Raw genomic sequence first — 19,930 nt, 5'->3', positions numbered from 1 at the left:
TCAAACCATACACATATTATCATGTTAATTAAAGAAAGAAATGCAACAAATACGTGTGGCCTGTCATTCACATGTATAAACATGTATTTGTATATCTGCGTACAAAACATACAAAAGCTTGTGTGGAAGCTACAGGAAAGATTGTAATTTGTCATTTATTCAGTTTATTAGGGAAAACGCATACAAATGTAAAACTTCTTGCCATTATTGTTGCTGGGTGTTCTGATGCAGAATCGGACTTGCTGTCTTGGCCGTATTGCTAGCTGATGAAGAATAATATGATTAGGCAAGGATTTGTATGGCCAAGAACTGTCTGTATGCTTTTTGAATAGCAATTCCAGACAATACTCCTGCCTGATGTGTAATATATATATATATACATTATATTATGTATTGTTTCATGCAACAATTAATACAGCTGAGAGTCTGATCTAAATTAGAACAGATAAACATCTTGCTTGCTTCAGTTGTTTTTTGCTGGTTAACTCCACCCACCACGCTCCTTATTTGTAGGAGCTGGTCTGGACTTGAGTCTGGAGTTGACAGGGCTTGCCACTATCATTATGTTAACAAAACCTCCATGGTTTCAGCACAAAAAATAACAAACTGCAAAATATAGGGAGAGATATTATGTGGCAAGCCTAAGCCTGTCAAGCTTGTCTTCCATGTTCTCTGTCAGTTTTCAGGACTGGAAAATATATAATGTTTAGACTTAAATTACATGAAGCTGGGGCAAAATAAATACTGAAAGTGTATTGCAAAGGTGTTTTTACTATGAACAATTACACATTTTATATTGAAATCTCAAAGTGTTGACTGTCCCTTCTTTAAGCATTATTTTTAACAAAACTTATTGTACTGTAGACTACTGGTTATCAGACATTTTTGCACCTCTTTGTAAAGGAACCTACTGCCCTTTTCCTATGTTCTCAGTGCAGTACTGCATTTATAAGATAGGGGGAGCTGCATTACAATCAATCAGTGAAAACTGTAGAAACGAAACTCATTGATAAGGGAGCGGTGAGAGAAGTTGTGGAAGTAATTTTGAGTTTTCAAAGTTGTGTAACAGAGGTAGTTTGGGAAGCTTTGGTGACAATGGATGGGCGACGAACAACCACAGTGAGAACAGAGAATGGCCGGAGGATAGTGAATGGTCACTTGACTCAAGCTCAGAGTAACAACATTTATGAAAATAAATTTGAACAAGGAGAAATGGAGCCGCAGAATGACCAATACAATTACCAGGGTATGGCTGCTAATGGCACTCAGCAACCCTCTCCACAATCATCCCGGGAGCCCCAGCAGTAAGTTCAGAATTAAACACCTGAGTATATAATTAATAACATTTACTAGAATATCTTTGAGAATGAATAGCTATATATATATATATATATATATATATATATATATATATATATATATATATATATATATATATATATATATATATATATATATATATATATATATATATAATATAGTGTGTGTGTGTCTTTTATATGTGTACTAGGATATAGTATAATACTGCTATATAAACTGAAAATGTTATATTATACTCTATATAATTCTATTTATCAAGAAATGCAAACATTTATATTATTACCATTACAATACCAATGAATTACAGCTGTGTTTGTCAGCAAATGGAAACTGTCAGTGATGCAGCGAGAAGTAATAACCCATCCTTTTTCTGCAATAAAGTATATCTTTACCTAGGTTGCTGTGTAATATATCTTATTCAGTCCCAGTCCTCAATGAAACTGCTGACCACTTGTTTCGTTGGTCACTCTAGGATTTTGTTTTCTTTCAGGATCTAGCATAAGGTTTTAAGGGGCTGTGGCACAGTTTTGCTGAATTGATGTTGCTATTCCTTTTGCTTTCTAGTTTCATTGTAATGGTCTCTTGTTTGACAGCTGTAAAACCTCAGTGATATAAGTCTTTAGGAGCAGGAGACACAAGGTACTTTCCTTGTTTCGAGAGAAACGAAACTGAGAAGTGAATGTTGCAGAACCAGAAACTTCCTGTATGTTGTTTGCTGTATAACTTATGTTGTACTAAGGTGCAGTAAAATGACTATATATATATACAGGAATTTACTGTAACACTAGGCTACATGTAAACTAAGCATATGCCCCGCAGGGGTAGTTTCCTTTAAACTCTCTCACTTATTATATGTGTTTCAAAATACTGCAATCCTTTTAGCTTAATTTAAAGGGCATGTAAATGCGATAGCTGAATGCTCAAATATATTACATTTTTATTATTAAACACATTTGTATCTCTAAATATATAACATTGTGCTCACTCCTGTGTAGTTACAAATGAGAAGGCACTGAATGGCTAAAATGCAAGTCGTGTACAGACATAAAATAAAGGGGTAGTCTGTTGAGGCTTAGATACAAGGTAATCACAGAGGTAAAAAGTATATTAATATAACAGTGTTGGCTGTGCAAAACTGGAGAATCGGTTAATTAAAGGATTAAAGGATTACTTTCTGTTATTACTTTTAAGCTAAACAACTAACATATTAAAGTTAATAAACATTAATTAAAACCTACTGACCTATATTTTCTCCAAAACGAAGTTTCATAACGTTCTAAAAGTTATATCTTTTATTCGCCGATGATGTCACGTTATCCTGCCCACTATTTTCAGCACTGCGTGTTCAAAATACTTAAACCAATAACTTTGTGTTTAAAGCGCCATTTTGAAACCTAGGTATTGTAAACGGATTGGTACAGAGCAAAGGATACCCACGGAGGGGGTTTGGAAAACAATTACATTTGCAGACAAGATTTCTGATATACGGTAGAGATATGTTAATGAAATGCTATTGATAAAAAGCATATTTGGGGTAGTTAGTTAGTAACAGGCATAGAAAATATTTACTTACAGTGGCCCTTTAACTATCTTTTTAAGCAATCACAATTTTGGAGTAGACTTGTCCAATTAAAGGGAAAACAATTTACAGTGTGATGTCCATTTAAAGGGATAGTAAACCCAAATTCTTTCTTTCTCGATTCAGATAGAGCATGCAATTTTAAGCAACTTTCTAATTTACTCCTATTATCAAGTTTTCTTTGTACTCTTGCTATCTTTATTTGAAAAAGCAAGAATGTAAGCTAAGGAGCTGGCCCATTTTTTGTTTAGAACCTGGGTAGCGCTTGCTGATTGGTGGATACATATAGCCCCCAGTCAGCAAGCGCAACACAGGCGATGAACCAAAAATGGTCCGGCTTCTAAGCATTACATTCTTGCTTTTAAATAAAGATAGCAAAAGAACAAAGAAAAAATCATAATAGGAGTAAATAAGAAAGTTGCTTAAAATTGCATGCTCTATCTGAATCATGAAAGAAAGAAAAAATGGGTTTGCTATCCCTTTAAGGAAGATGGCATCACCCAACCACTGGTTGGTTCTTCAGAACCAGGGAAATTTTAGGACAGGTTTGTAAATACTGGTGAGAACTAGCTCAATCCCACCACTGGTTTAACCCCTTTGCACAGGGTTATTGGACTTATGCTCAGTTCACATGCTGGGTCACACAATAATTTTTATGGAAATTAACTTAAAGGAACATTAAACACTTTGAGATGATAATATAAAATGATAAATCATATATGTAAAAATCCTCTGCAATTTACTTTCATTGTTTATTTTGTCCCCTTTTTCTGTAATTTTATTCTCAAATTGTGAGCTTTACAGTTCCTGTTAGAAATGGAAGAGCAGAACACTTTTATATTTCACACAGCCATTGGCTGCACACTCTAGGGACTTATTTATAACTGTCCCTAATTGGCCACAGCAGAGAATGGCAGCTCCCATTGTTTTATAGACACCAGGGGGTAAATGTATTAATGTGCGAGCGGACATGATACGATGTAGCGCATCATGTCCACCGCACATCGATAAATGCTGACACCATACGCTTTCGGCATATATCATTTATCATTTTACCAGCAGTTCTTTTGAACTGCTGGTGCAATGCCGCCCCCTTCAGATTTGTGGCCAATTAGCCACTAGCAGGGGTTGTCAATCAGCCCGATCGTATTCGATTGGGTTGATTTCTGTCCGCCGCCTCAGAGCAGGCCGACAAGTTATAGAGCAGCGGTCTTTAGACCGCTGCTTCATAACTTCTGTTTCCAGCGAGTCTGAAGGCTTGCCAGAAACAAGGGTCATCAAGCTCAATACGGAGCTTGATAAATTGACCCCTAAAACTTTACACTTATTTTGTCACTATTTAAATAGCTAATAAAAATCTCTGCAGAACTGCAGAAATAGACTTGCATAGTTGTCGATGCAGAGGTGGTGCCGATCATTGGTGGGTGAGAGCTTAATGAGGGAGGCGGGTGGGCAGCCCATCGTTTGAGGAGGCGGGCGGGAGGAGGGTGGGAGTTGGTGGGACTGCTCGGCCACGCTACAAGGACGTAAAAAAATAAATAAAAAAAATATGCGTCATTGAGGGTAAAGGAGGGAGGAGGGTCAATGAGGGGGATCCCATGTGGGATCCGCTAACAGAAAGGAATCTGGGAGTGGGAGGGGGTAGTGTATTGAGGGGGGCAGCTACACTACAGAGAAAAATGGGACTTTTATATATATATATTTATATATTTATTTATTTATTGCCAATTTTTCAGCAAACTGGGTACTGGCAGACAGCTGCCAGTACCTAAGATGGTGGCAAATAGGTATAGGGGGAAGGGTTAGAGAGCTTTTTTTGGGGGGATCAGGGAGGTTGGGGGGTTAGGGGGGAACCTACACTGCAGGAAATATATTTTTTAAAAATATATATATATAAATAAATTTAAAAAAAGACGGTGGGATGTGTCAGGTTGGAGGCTAATCTCTACACTAAATCTAAAATTAACCCTACAAGCTACCTAATTAACCCCTTCACTGCTGGGCATAATACAAGTATGGTGTGCAGCGGCATTTAGCGGCATTCTCGTTACCAAAAAGTAATGCCAAAGCATATATGTCTGCTATTTCTGAACAAAGGGGATCCCAGAGAAGCATTTACAACCATTTGTGCCATAATTCCACAAGCTGTTTGTAAATAATTTCAGTGAGAAACCTAAAATTTTGAAAAAGTTAGCGTTTTTTTTAAATTTAATCACATTTTGCTGTGAAATGGTGGCATGAAATATAGCAAAATGGGCTAGGTAAATGCTCTATTTCTGTTTAAATGTAGTGATGGCAAAAATGCTAAAAATGCTCTGGTCTTTTAGGGAAGTTTTTGTCTGAAATGCCCGGTCCTTAAGGGGTTAAAAAATACATCCATATGTTATTCTCAGACTAATCTTTTCTTTGAATGCATCATTCTACCTAGCATTTATTTAGTGTTTAATGTTCCTTTAAATATTATCACATGGCTGTAAGGAACCTCTCAGAATTTGTTAAAGAAGCTGTGGATCTAAGATACTATTATACACATTTGCTGAGGATGCCCATTAGGGGGTGTTTTTATCAAATGATAGATCAGGTTTTCCAGGGGGAAGGCTGCACGCACTGACGTACGCGTGACGTAGGCGCATTGGAATCGCGCCAAGACGGGCTGAGCGAGACGCCACCGGACAGGCGTTCTCGCATAGGATACAGCCCGTTACGAGTAGGGTAGCTGGGTGGGAACTGTCGGATCTGACGGGGTCCACAGCCGTCGGGCACAGAACGCACTGAACAGGCCAAACTCGCAGGCGTATCAGTCCGGCTCCTTAGGTGGAGAGTGCGGAGGGAGAGTCAATACAAGGTAAAGTGATAGTTTCTCTTTTATTGGCGATTGTGTGCCTCAAATCACAGTAAGGTTTTTTGCAATCACTGCCTTGTATGCTGATAAACTCCCTCGGCACCTCTGCCAGGAGCTGGTTCCAATTTATTTTTCTTTTTTTGGAAGTGTGTAGATACTTCCCTGCACCAATCAAGCAGTGCTGAATCCCCTTATGAATATTAGGATCTGTGGACGGCAGGGTGTTGTATGTTAATTGTGTTATGACCCCCATTTTATACACACTCAGGAACTTTCTTAAAAGGGACCCATATGTTTAAATATCTAAATAAAACGGCTGCAGGAAAAGGATTTATAAGCTTAGATACACTTAACTTTCATCTAGCAAGTTCAGAAGGAGCGGGTGTCAAACAGCGTACTGGGCTGCTGTAAAAGGCTCAGTCTGTCCAACTTGGCATAATGTTGCCGCAATGTTTGTGAGTACCCTGTGCATTACCTGTTGAGATAAATTATAGTGGTGTTTCTCTATGGTTTTACACATGTGGGGCACATGTTTGTTTTCTCCTTCCTGTCTTGTATGAGGTTAAACGGCGACGATCCCGGAAACAGTGAGCTGGGCTGCTGAAAAAGGTCCAGCCTGCCTGAATAGGCACATTAAGGTGCCGCAATTTTTGTGAGTATGCTGTGTTAGCTTTACTTGAAACAACAGAAGTATAGAAACAGTCTCACACATGTATGTCCTATTTTCTGCTTATACTTATGTGGCCTCATTTTTTTCGCCTGATGTGAGCTGGGATCAGTGATTGCCGAGCAAGACAGCGAGCTGGGCTGCTGCTGAAGGTCCAGCCTGTAACCAATGGCACGACAGAGTGCTTTAGTATTATGTGAGTACCCTGAGTATTGCAATACTGGGACAAAGTGGGGAGCAACTGATACACACATGAGGCAAGTTTTTTTTTGTTCTCTCTTTGTACAGTCTGGATATCTAAGGCCCGACTTCATAAGGACCATTATTATACCTGCTGAGTCAATATCAAAGGGAAAAGCAGCTCTTGACTTCTATTTCTCGGTTCTCTCGAAAGAAATCTGGAGAGAAGATAACAACTGCAAGGCTCGCAAGTTTTCCAATTACATCTGAATATTTAACTGACTTTTTTGATACCAGTTCCTATATTTTTGTGTATTATCTAATAACTGTTTACTGCTATATTTAGCTAAGAGCTCTAAATAACTTGATATAAGTATTTTTGCTTTGAAACTGGTTAATGTGGGCTAGATTTATTATTTATGTCAGCACAGAAGAAGGGTGCAGGGATAATCTAATAGAACTAGCTAAAACTGGAATTACGGGGCATAACTTAATTTCAGTCGTACATCAAAGTCCAGGTTATTTTTGAGAAACAAGCTTAAGGGGTAAATAGGAAGACTAAAACTCTCTATAATTATCCTTGATGGATAAATTTCTTTCCCCCCCCCTCAAACAACAAAACAACAAATATGGCAAGTAGAAGGCAGCAAGAGAAAAGGATAATCAGGCGTAGTACTGAAAATAGTCAGGAGGTTTCACAAGATAATGCGGCAGAAGTAGTTATTAGTTCCGAATTATTAAAACAAATAAGTGAGTTATTTCTTCCCAAATTTGAGGCAATTCAGACAAGTGTAGATAAATTATCGCAGGAGTTTAAGCAGATGATAACTAGAATTGGTTTGGCAGAACAGCGGATTTAAGACCTAGAAGACAGGGACATAGAGAAAGATAAGGATTTAGTATATATTCAGAAACAAGTTACATTTCTAAGCGACAAGGTTGAGGACCTAGAAAACAGGTCTAGGCAGAACAATGTAAGAGTGATTGGAGTTTTTGAAGCAATATCTGAAAAGGAGCTAGTCCAGTTTGCTTCAACTCAGCTACCCGCCTTATTAAACATCAATGAGTTGACTCACACCTTTACAGTAGAAAGAGCACATAGGTTAGGCAGGTTAAGGGACCAAGAAGATGGTAAAAATAGACCTAGGCCAATTATTATTAGATACTTAAACTTTCAAGAAAAAGTTAAGATCTGGCAAGCATACAGAGCGCAGAAAGAAGTATTTTTCCAAAGTAAGAAAATATAAATTTTTCAAGATTTTGCATTTGAGACCTCTAATAAGAGGAAGCTCTGTGCCCCTATCTGTTCACGTTTGATTCAGGAAGGAAGGGTAGTCAGGCTAATATATCCAGCAAGAATAAGCATCCAGACTAAAGGATTCAAGATTTTTGAGAATCCTCAAGATTTGGAAAATTTTTTGAGAACAGAGCAAAAATTTGATTGTCAAGGGTGGTTAATTAACAAAAGTACAAATACCGTGTTAAATTGGAGCCAGGTGAAAAAGTTAAATGGGCGTTATGGGTGGGGTTTTTTTTGTGTGTTTTCCCCTTTTTTTTTTTTTCTCTCTCCCCCCCCCCCCTATTTTGACCATATCTCTATCCAGGAACATAAAATAAAGCTTAAGAAGGTGGAGGTATGTAGATTTGGATCATGGAATGTAGGAGGGTTCACCTCCCCGGTTGAAAGGAAGGCAATATTACAACATCTAAATAAGCTTAAAATAGACATTGGTTTTTTACAAGAGACCGACTTAAATGAGTTAGAAAGCCAAAAACTCAAATGGGGATGGGTGGGTGAAGTAATCTACTCGGCAGGGGTACTGCGTAAGAAAAAATATAAAATTTTGAAACAGGAAATTGATCAACAAGGGAGATATATAATACTGGAGCTGGAAATAGGTTCAAGAAAAATAGTATTATGTAATGTCTATGGCCCAAACATAAAGAGAAACGTATTCTGGGAGTTCTTACAAGCTAAATTATTGGAGTATAATCAAAATATAATTCTGGGGGGTGATCTTAATCTGGTAGCTTCCAGAGCTTTAGATAGGAACTCGAAGGGGAAAGAGGCCCTAATGGGATGTAAAGATATCAAAATTATTTAAAAATTTATTGGATATCAGGAGGAATATATATCCAGACAGCAAAGAATTCACTTGCTTATCTAAAGCATACAAATCTCTATCACGAATCGATATGTTCCTAATCAGTGATAAACTGTTCTCTTTAGCAAAAAAGGCAGAAATCATGCCAATTACCATTTCAGACCATGCCCCAATTACTCTTTCTATGTTAATTATGAAACCAAAATCAGGGAACTATAGACTGTATTTTCCAACATATCTATATAACAATTTAAAATTCCGTAGATTTCTGATAGAGAAATGGAGCATTTATTATAATAGGAATATAGGCTCTGTATCAAATATAGAAACTATCTGGCAAGCCTTTAAAGCAGTAATAAGGGGCGAGATACTTGCATATGTAACCAAAGTAAAAAGGAAAAATGATTCATATTGGATTCAACTTACTAAACAGATTATTAATAAATACCAAAAGTATGCTACAGATAACAGCGAAGGTAACTGGCGAAATTATCTAGAAGCTAAAAAACAAAGAGACAATTGGTATATTCTCAAAGAAACACAGCATGAGCTAAAGAGAAACAGCAATTATATGCAGTTTGGAAATAATATAGGGAAATTCCTGGCCAGATTGGTAAATGCATGGAAAGCGAATAGTATTATATCCTCAATTAAGACTAAACATAAAACTTGCACGCTTCCTCAAGATATTTTAGAAGAATTTTTGCATTACTTCAAGCGATTGTATCAGGACCAGCCTATTGATAGGCATAATAAAGATCTGTTCTGGGAAAGGGTGAAGTTACCCCAGATAGCTAATGAGGACCTTGAATTTTTAAACTCCCCAATAACGGAGGAGGAGATTAAAAAATCTATTATTAAATTGAAATTAAACAAAGTGCCAGGCCCGGATGATCTCCCAAGTGAACTCTATAAAATCCTTGTGGATGAGATTACTCCTACTCTTCATAAGGTTTTCAATTATTTTTCTCAGGAAAATAAAATACCCTCTAAGTACTTTACAGAATCTAGAATAATATTAATATATAAACAAGGTAAAAACAGAGAAGCATTGGAGTCATATAGGCCCATTTCTCTGTTAAACGTTGATTACAAAATCCTAACACATATATTATATTATATGGCAAATAGACTTCAAACAGTGATAAGGGAACTGATTCACCCAGATCAAACTGGTTTTATCAAAGGTAGGACACTTGTTAATTACTTTAGGAAACTAGAGATAGCAATTAATTATTGTGAATCAAGGAAAGAAAAAGGAGTAGAATTAACAGAAGACGCTGTGGTTATCTCGATAGATACACAAAAAGTGTTTGATACGCTATTATGGGATCATATGTTTATGACTATTACAAATTTTGGTATTAAGGGTAAATTCTCTCGGACTATCGCATTGTTATACTCTAATTCCGGGGCGATTCTAAGTGTTAATTTACTAATGTCAGAGCAATTTACTCTCTATCGTGGGACAAGACAAGGCTGTCCACTATCTCCGCTTCTTTTTAATCTGGCCTTAGAGCCTTTAGCAATATTTTTCCAGCAGGAACTATTAGGGATTAATATTGAAGGCTATAGAATTAATCAAGCTATTTATGCGGATGATCTTCTTATCTTTGCTCAAAATCTTAATTACAATTTACCTATAATTATGGAGGCTTTAGAATCTTTCCATTCCTTTTCTGGTTTTGCAATTAACAAAGAAAAATCTGAACTTATGTGGCTCATCAAATTGAAAAACTCCCCATTAATTCCATTCAAGGAGGCCAAAGATCATACATATCTAGGGATACATTTTGCATCTGACTCCAAAAGGTGGTACAGCCTAAATTTTACACCAGCTATTGCATCATTTAAGGAAGATTTAGAGAGGTGGAGGAACTTGCCTTTATCACTCTCAGGCCGAATTCATTTAATTAAAATAGTCTCTCTACCAAAATGTATTTATATATTCCAGGCTTTACCAATATTATTATTAAGGAATGACCGGGCACTAATTAACAAACTGATAACTCAATTTATCTGGGGATATAGAAAGCCTAGGATAGCGCTTAAACGGCTGTTCACAAGGAAATTGGCGGTAGGTATGGCTGTACCTGACTTTGAATTCTCCTTTCTTGAAATTGAAGGAGCCTTAGTAGCTCCTTACGTTCTCAAAGCCCTGGCACATATGCCCCCGAAATTAATTCCCAAAGAAATAAAAGGGATGTTAATCATAGATCAACCAATATGGGCATGGCACCAATTTTGTTCCAGAATAGGGATTAATTATAGAGGATCACCCTTTTTAACGATCAGAGGTAATCCTGAATTCGAGGAAGGATATGACTCAGCGAGATTTAATGCATGGTCAGATCTGGGGATAAATTATATTGTGCAACTTCTTAAGAGAGAAGACAACTCTATTAAAACTTTTGACGACTGTAAATTAGAATTCAATATGCCAAACCATCTTTTCTTCTCTTATTTGCAAATACGTCACTATGTAGAACAGTGCAAGAAAATAAAGGCAATAGAATGGGACAATGACATACTTAGACAGATAATTAGTATTTTTCAGCTGGAGAAATTTTCTATATCACATTCATATCAAGCTTTATTAACATCTCAAGAACAAAGCAATTTGAGATATTTAGAACTAAAATGGGACTCAATTTGCAATAACCAGGTGGAATTAGATCTAATGAAGAATTCAGGGGACAGAGTAGCAAAAGCGATGAGAGGAGAATATTTTAGGGAACAACAGGTGAAGATCCTTTATCAAAGTTATTACACACCTGGTTGGCAGGCCCGTTGGGATAAAGTGAGTAGGAAGATCCTCTGTAGTAAATGTAAATACTATGCAGCAGATATGATCCACCTTTTCTGGTTATGCCCAATAATACAAAGATTTTGGGGGAAAATTTCATTTTGGGCTTCTAAAATTTTGAATCAATATTTTCAGGTAAACAAATATGCTGTATTTTTCTTGCTGACCCAGGAGGGGGCAGGCTCGAATTATCTATTAATAAATACAGCAGTTCTGATTGGTAGAAAACTCATATTAAAATATTGGCAGTCTAGTAAAGAACCTACATTTTCTGAATTTAAAAACGGGATAGTGTATCAACTGTTCCTAGAGCAAGCTTCAGTACAGGTACAGATAGACAATAATATTAAGCTTTTTATGAATAAGTGGGGGATATTTATTAAGACATTAGAACAGGAAACTCAAAAACTGATCCTGCAACCTTTTAGGAATTCCCTTTATATTTTAGAAGCTAATGTAAGAGGAGAGTGGCAATTCATTTGAGAGATCATACGTAACATAAGAAGGGGGAGGGTTTTCCCTCACTAGGGGGGGCTTTTTTTTTTTTTTCCGTTTGGTTTTGTTCTGTCTGGTTTGGTTTGGTTTGAGATTTTATTTAAGGAAAATATGCCAAAATAGAATGTATCTTGTTTAAAAGGGGAAAAGGTGTTCACCTTTACTTTGTTTTTCTCTCTCGGCTTGTTTACCGGTTTTAACAATGTATGACACCAAGATATGCATTTGTGGAGTGTTCGGAATGTATAGTATTTTATCTTGTGCATATCTAGAATCGTTTATGTATGCTGGTATTCTACATTCCCCTTTTTTGATGGAATTCTTTGTTAAACTGTTTCTTTTTGGTAAATAAATGAAAAAAAAAAATACATCCATATGTTATTCTCAGACTAATCTTTTCTTTGAATGCATCATTCTATCTAGCATTTATTTAGTTTTTAATGTTCATTTAAATATTTTCACATGGCTGTAAGGAACCTCTCAGAATTTGTTAAAGAAGCTGTGGATGTAAGATACTATTATACACATTTGCTGAGGATGCCCAAAATGACAACCTTTCTGGATAGCAAATTAGAAATAACCAATTAAACAAATAGCAAGTTATATAAAAAATGAGCCCTTTATACTGTTCTTAAACATTCTTCCCAAACTCACCTGCAAACTCAAAACGTATATCTAAGTGCAAAGCAGCTCATATGAGGGGATGCACTGAGACCCACAGTCCCCCAGACATACACATATCTGTAATCTAGATTTTAAAGGGGCATGAAACCCAACATTTTCCCTTTCATTATTCAGATAGAGCAAGCAATTCTAAATGTATTTCTAATTAATTTCATGTTTTGTTCTCTTTATATCCTTTGTTGAAAAGTATACCTAAGTTGGCTCAGAACTGCTGATTGGTGGATGCACATATATTCTGCTTGTCATTGGCTTTCAGCTAGCGCCCAGTAGTGCATTACTGCTCATTCAACAAAGAATTCCAAGAGACTGAAACAAATTAGATAATAGAAGTAAATTGGATAGTTGTTTAAAATGTTATGATCTACCTGAATCATGAAAGAAAACGTTTGAGATTCATATCCCTTTAAAGATAGACAATTTGAATCATTTCTATTTATTTGGTATTACTATACAACCTTGTTACTCTATTATTATATTTCCATTTTCTAAAGCACAGATCAATGACTATTTTTTATATTATAGCACTTTTAGATTGACAGGATGTAAATGAAATTTGCATTATCTCAACCAATCAGAACACATTTTATATGGCCTGCTCTAAATGGAAACATAAAAGTAACAACTTGAAAATAAGGCACCTCAAAAAGCAAAACGACTTTATATTAATAAAATGTATTTGTTTTGTTTCAGCATGGGAGCCTACATGTTCATACCACCAAATGAATCCAAGAGAGACAAGCTTCAGAGAAGTAAGATTTTTCTGTAATGTCAAATGAGCAATAACACTCCACATAGTATATTGTTTAAAAGGCCACAACCTTAATACTAACTAAAGTATTAGTAGCAGAAATAGCAAGGTTCTTATGCTACTTCACAGATCATTAGTTTAGGCCACATCTGGAATACGGTGTACAGTTCTGGAGACCATATCTTCAGAAAAATATAAATACACTAGAAACTGACCAAAAGAGGGCTACTAAAATAGTGTACGGTCTAAAATATAAAACGTACAAAGAAAGATTCCATGACCTAAATATGTATAGTTTAGAGGAGAGAAGGGTAAGAGGTGACATGATAGAAATCTTCAAATATATGAAGGGACTTAATAAAGGGGAGGTTGAAAGCATTTTCCACAAAAAAACAAATGTCAAAACAAGGGGTCACAATTCAGTAGAAATGTGAGGAAGTGTTTTTTTTACAGAAAGGGTGGCAGATTCATGGAATTAACTTCCATTAGAGGTGGTAAACACAAAGGGGCCTATCTATCAAGCTCAGAATGGAGCTTTATGCCCTGTGTTTCTGGCGAGCCTGCAGGCTCGCCAGAAACACCAGTTATAAAGCAGCGATCAAAAGATCGCTGCTCCATAGCTCTTAGCAGGCGGACACCGCCGCAATTCAACACGATCGGGTTGATTGAAACCTCCCTGCTGGCGGCCCATTGGCTGCGAGTCTGCAGGGGGTGGCGTTGCACCAGCAGCTCTTGTGAGCTGCTCGTGCAATGCTGAATACGGAGAGCGTATTGCTTTCTGTATTCAGCGAGGTCTGGCAGACCTGATCCGCACTGTTGGATCAGGTCCGCCAGACTTTAATAAATAGAGGCCAAAGACTGTAAAGGAATTCAAAGATGCCTGGGACATGCATAAGGCTATTCTAAGAAAAAAGTCACATGTAATATGGATAGACTTGATGGGCCTTTTTGGTTCTTATCTACAGTCAAATTCTATGTTTTTATGTTTCAATCAGTAATAAAATAGCCCACTTAATAATTTTACAAATAACGTTATTATTGTTTAATTCCACCTGTAAAAGTATTCACCAGCTAAAAACAGCCATGGAGCGTGGTCTTCCAGCTCATGCAACAGTTTGCATTTATCATTAACTGCATTTTGTATTTTTTTCCACAAATTATTACCTAACCCAGGGTCAAGCAAGTGATATCTAGTGATCCGTTAACGACATAACTCAGTCAAGACCTGTTGCACAGCACAGAGGTTTAATATAAACTATTGTGCACATACTCATTAAAAGGCCATAAAAATGCAAAAACAAATGTAAAACAACTACACGCTGTAATTCGCTAAACATTTACTTTTAACACTAGAGAGGTCCCGACTCCCAAGTGTTTAAGCGCCATAAAAAGGGTTAAACATATAGTTAAAGTACCACTCGAGGGCCGCAGAGCCCTGCTTGTCCCGAGCGCAAACTATTGGTTACCCAATCAGCAGCTGGCTTATTTGATCTGTGGGGGTAAAACACATTTGGACATCTCAAAGTTGGGACATCTCTTGTGTAAAAATTATACCATAGTAATTTTTTCATTATCATGGCCTTTTATGATGACTCCGTCCCACACCCCTAATCAGTATTCTCCAAATTAGTGTGATGAATAGAGACCCTATTAATGCATATAGCCATCAATTTATTCCCATTTTGGCAAATGTGTTTCATGGTCTTAGGGTCTCTTGCTGATGCCCAAATTATTCTAGGCATATTTCAAAATAAATACTAAAGATCCATATAAATATAGCAGTTACACTAAATCCTTCTTCAACGCTTGATACAACGCTCGGAATAGCCACCCCCCCCCCACTACATTACCATCTTCATGCATTGATATAATAATATTAGGGGAGCCAAATAGATATAATGGGCAACAATTAAATGACCACTCAATGCAGAAGAATTGCATAATTAACAAGTGCATGATAAAAAGATGATTTAACACCTACTCTGCATTTTAAATAAGCAGTAGATTTTTTTTCTGACAAATTTATTTTTTCTCCCCTTTTCCTGCCCCCTGTATCATGTGACAGGCATCAGCCAATCACAGACTAGTATGCGTATACCCTGTGGGCTTGTGCACATGCTCAGTAAGATCTTGTTCCCCAGAAAGTGTGTATAGAACAAGATTGTGCAATATTTGATAATGGAAGTAAATTTAAAAGTGTCTTAAAACTGCATGTTCTTTCTTAATCAAAAAAGTTTATTTTGACTTAAGTGTCCCTTTAAATAAAATATGTATGTCCACTACAGACCCCTAACCCCCCCCCCCCCCAAATATATGATTTCCAAATGGCCATTTGAAAGCTTAGTTGTACTTCAGTTCATTGAATTGCAATGCTCCTCTTAGTCCAGATGACTATGGAATGTGTAACTACCTATGAGACTGGCCTGTAGCAGAGAAAAGGACATCAACTAGCTGGCTATAAATCCAGACTATATATAGGGGCAAATGTATCAAGCTGTGGAAGCAGCTCATACTCCTTGAGGCACAGGATTGCTCTGATCAGTCTGGGATGATTGACATGCCCTGCTCTTGCAAGAGAAGAGGGCATGATTTGATTTTAGTGCAATCTTAAATCCAAGCACCAGATGCTGCGTTGCTGTCTTTGAATGTGGGTGGACAGGTTCTTCCTGCATATTCATAAATTCGGGCCATAATATAGTCTTTTAAGACTGCCATCTCCCAATCATTTAACTACCACTGCACCCAAACCCAGCGGTGCAGCTTTTGTGCAACTGAGAAGAAGTTACAAACGGACCATAAAGTATTAGCAGAAAAACTTACAAGAAACACATTTTAACAATATTTAAAAAAAAAAAAAGAAAAAAAAATTCCTCTAGGATCTTGTGGTGCCAAATCAAAAATAGATATAAAATCCCACATATCCACCACATTGAGAAAGCCCAAACCTCCAATAATCTTGTAATTGTTGTTAACTTGTTTATTAATTTAAAATGCCATGAAAAATATCAGACAAATAGTGACCCTGCGTAGCGCACTGTTTTTTTATGTAGATGCAATCGCATTCAAACAATTGTTTATCGGCAGCACTGTTTTAATTATCATTTCTGTGAAACAGGGTCAGTCCTGTTTTTCTGATCACAGTCCAAATTCTCAATAATGAACGACACATTTACTGGAACATTTTTCAGTTCTTCAATTCAACAGCTACAAAATTCCCCATAAAATTGTTTATCTAGCCTTGTAATTACCTCCCTTACTTTAAATGGTTGAATATTAATATTTCAAAATATATTTAAACTGCTTAGCTTATCATTTGTCTTTTGAATTTTTTGATGACACATTCAATTTTCTGTATCAAGCACTTAAAGGGACATCAAACCCAATTTTTTTTTCATAATTCAGACAGAAAATAATTTTTTTTTGTATAAATAATCTTTTATTGAGGATTATAAAAGTATAAGACAAAAAAAGAAACAATTTAACATCTTGAAAACGTGAAATCGCAGAATAATTTTGTAGCACTATGTTGACGTCAACACGTGAACATGTATAACATAAAGATTCAGTCAAATTTAAATAAATAAAGATCCTCATTTTATACATTTTTGCAACCTACTACAAGTAGCTATTATTTAGGCCAATACCAGGCCGATTAAATCAACAAGAGGTCATATTAACCACAACTGTAACCTACATTGTTTTACTCTAGGAAGGGCCGAACGAAAAATTTTGAATTCCTTTCAAAAATTGTACTTTACGTACAAAATATTCATATCCATAATACCACAAAGGAATGCTAGATATTTTCGATCAGTCTGACCACCTGAACAGTGCGTACTGCTCAGCCTAATGTGTGACAATTAAAATGTTCTCTATCAGCTCTTTTTTCCTTCTTTTTTTCCCTTCTTCGCCAGCTACCGGTGTTGGAAGGTTGTATAGTTGAAAGCCTTAGGGGCCTATAGATTAAACTAGAATTACTTTGGAACCGCGGAATACCACAGAACCACTGGTAAAATCTAAAAAGATCAGATATAAAAAAACAAAAAGGGGAAAAAAAAGAAGAAAAAAAAAGGAAAAATACCCCCCTCCTCTCCCCCCCTACCCTCCCACAGTCATCAAATTTTAAACAACATTCCATTTTACTTATTTTATCTAATTTGCTTAATTCTTTAGATATACTTTGTTAAAGAAATAGCAATGCACATGGGTGAGCCAATCACATGAGGCATCTATGTGCAGCCACCAATCAGAAGCAACTGAGCCTATCTATATATGCTTTTCAGGAAGGAATATCAAGAAAATGAAGCAAATTAGAATACAGAAGTAAATTAGAAAGTTGTTTAAAATGGTATTCTCTATCTGAATCATGAAATAAAAAAATTGGGTTTAATGTCCCTTTAAAGGGGCATGAGCTACAAATTAAACTTTCATTATTAATAAGAGCATACAATTTCAATGGGATGTTTTAGTTTACTCTGTTATCAAAGTTACTTAGTTTTCTTGGTATTCTTTGTTGAAAAACATACGCCTAGATTTAGAGTTCAGAGTTAGCCATCAAAAGCAGTGTTAAGGGGTCCTAATGCTGCTTTTGGCCGCCCGCTGGTATTTAGAGTCGGTCAGGAAAGGGTCTACCGCTCACTTTCAAGCCGCGACTTTTCCATACCGCAGATCCCCTTACGCCAATTGCGTATCCTATCTTTTCAATGGGATCTTCCTAACGCTGGTATTTAGAGTCTTGGCTGAAGTGAGCGGTAGACCCTCTACCGACAAGACTCCTAACGCCCATGGAAAGGCTGTAGTTAAGAGCTTTATGGGCTAACGCCGGTATATAAACCTCTTAACTACAGTGCTCTAAAGTATACTAACACCCATAAACTACCTATGTACCCCTAAACCGAGGTCCCCCCAAATCGCCGCCACTATAATAAATATTTTTAACCCCTAATCTGCTGACTGCACATCGCCGCCACCTACATTATCCCTATGAACCCCTAATCTGCTGCCCCTAACATCGCCGACACCTACATAATATTTATTAACCCCTAATCTTCCCCCCCAACGTCGCCGCCACCTAACTTCAAGTATTAACCCCTAATCTGCTGACCAGACCTCACCGCTACTATAATAAATTTATTAACCCCTAAAGATAAGTCTAACCCTAACACCCCCCTAAATTAAATATAATTTTAATCTAACAAAATAAATTAACTCTTATTATCTAAAGTATTCCTATTTAAAACTAAATACTTACCTCTAAAATAAACCCTAATATAGCTACAATATAACGAATAATTATATTGTAGCTATTTTAGGATTTATATTTATTTTAAAGGCAACTTTGTGTTTATTTTAACTAGGTACAATAGCTATTAAATAGTTATTAACTATTTAATAGCTACCTAGTTAAAATAATTACAAAATTACCTGTAAAATAAATCCTAACCTAAGTTACAATTAAACACTACACTATCATTAAATTAATTAAATAAATTAGCTACCAATACCTACAATTAAATACAATTAAACTAAACTAAATTACAAAAACAAACAAACACTAAAGTACAGAAAATAAAAAAATATTACAAGAATTTTAAACTAATTACACCTAATCTAAGCCCCCTAATAAAAAAAAAAAAAAAAAATAATAATAAAAGTCCCTACCCTATTCTACATTACAAAGTAATCAGCTCTTTTACCAGCTCTTAAAAGGGCTTTTTGCAGGGCATGCCCCAAAGTAATCAGCTCTTTTGCCTGTAAAAAAAAAATACAACCCCCCCAACATTAAAACCCACCACCCACATACCCCTACTCTAACCCACCCAAACCCCCCTTAAATAAACCTAACACTACCCCCCTGAAGATCTCCCTACCTTGAGTCGTGTTCACCCAGCCGGGCCGAAGTCTTCATCCGATGGGGCAGAAGAGGACATCCAAACCGGCAGAAGTCTTCATCCTTTCCGGGCAGAAGAGGACATCCGGACCGGCAGACATCTTCATCCAAGCGGCATCTTCTATCTTCATCCATCCGGAGCGGAGCCATCTTCTTCCCAGCCGATGCGGATCCATCCTCTTCAACCGACGCCTACTCGCCGAATGAAGGTTCCTTTAAATGATGTAATCCAAGATGGCATCCCTCGAATTCCGATTGGCTGATAGGATTCTATCAGCCAATCGGAATTAAGGTAGGAAAAATCTGATTGGCTGATTCAATCAGCCAATCAGATTCTAGTTCAATCCGATTGGCTGATCCAATCAGCCAATTAGATTGAGCTTGCATTCTATTGGCTGATCGGAACAGCCAATAGAATTCGAGCTCAATCTAATTGGCTGATTAGGGGTTAATAAATATAATATAGGGGTCGGCGGTGTTAGGGGCAGCAGATTAGGGGTTCACGGGGATAATGTAGGTTGCGGCGGTGTCCGGAGCGGAAGATTAGGGGTTAATAATAATATGCAGGTATCAGCGATAGCGGGGGCGGCAGATTAGGGGTTAATAAGTGTAAG

The 19,930-nt window shown here is 36.8% G+C and overlaps 1 protein-coding gene across 1 annotated transcript in view; it reads left to right on the top strand.

Moving 5' to 3' along the window:
- The first annotated feature begins 1,013 nt into the window (after positions 1-1,013).
- EPSTI1 (epithelial stromal interaction 1) overlaps positions 1,014-19,930 on the top strand; it is a 257,977-nt gene continuing 239,060 nt past the window's right edge. The window contains exons 1-2 of the mRNA XM_053707975.1: positions 1,014-1,304; positions 13,369-13,427. Coding sequence (XP_053563950.1) covers positions 1,096-1,304; positions 13,369-13,427 — 268 coding nt within the window. The 5' untranslated portion in view covers positions 1,014-1,095. The remainder of the gene's footprint in view (positions 1,305-13,368; positions 13,428-19,930) is intronic.

This window comes from Bombina bombina, chromosome 3 (genome assembly GCF_027579735.1).
Source record: "Bombina bombina isolate aBomBom1 chromosome 3, aBomBom1.pri, whole genome shotgun sequence".
Taxonomy (NCBI): domain Eukaryota; kingdom Metazoa; phylum Chordata; class Amphibia; order Anura; family Bombinatoridae; genus Bombina; species Bombina bombina.
This window is presented reverse-complemented; position numbering and strand designations above follow the sequence as displayed.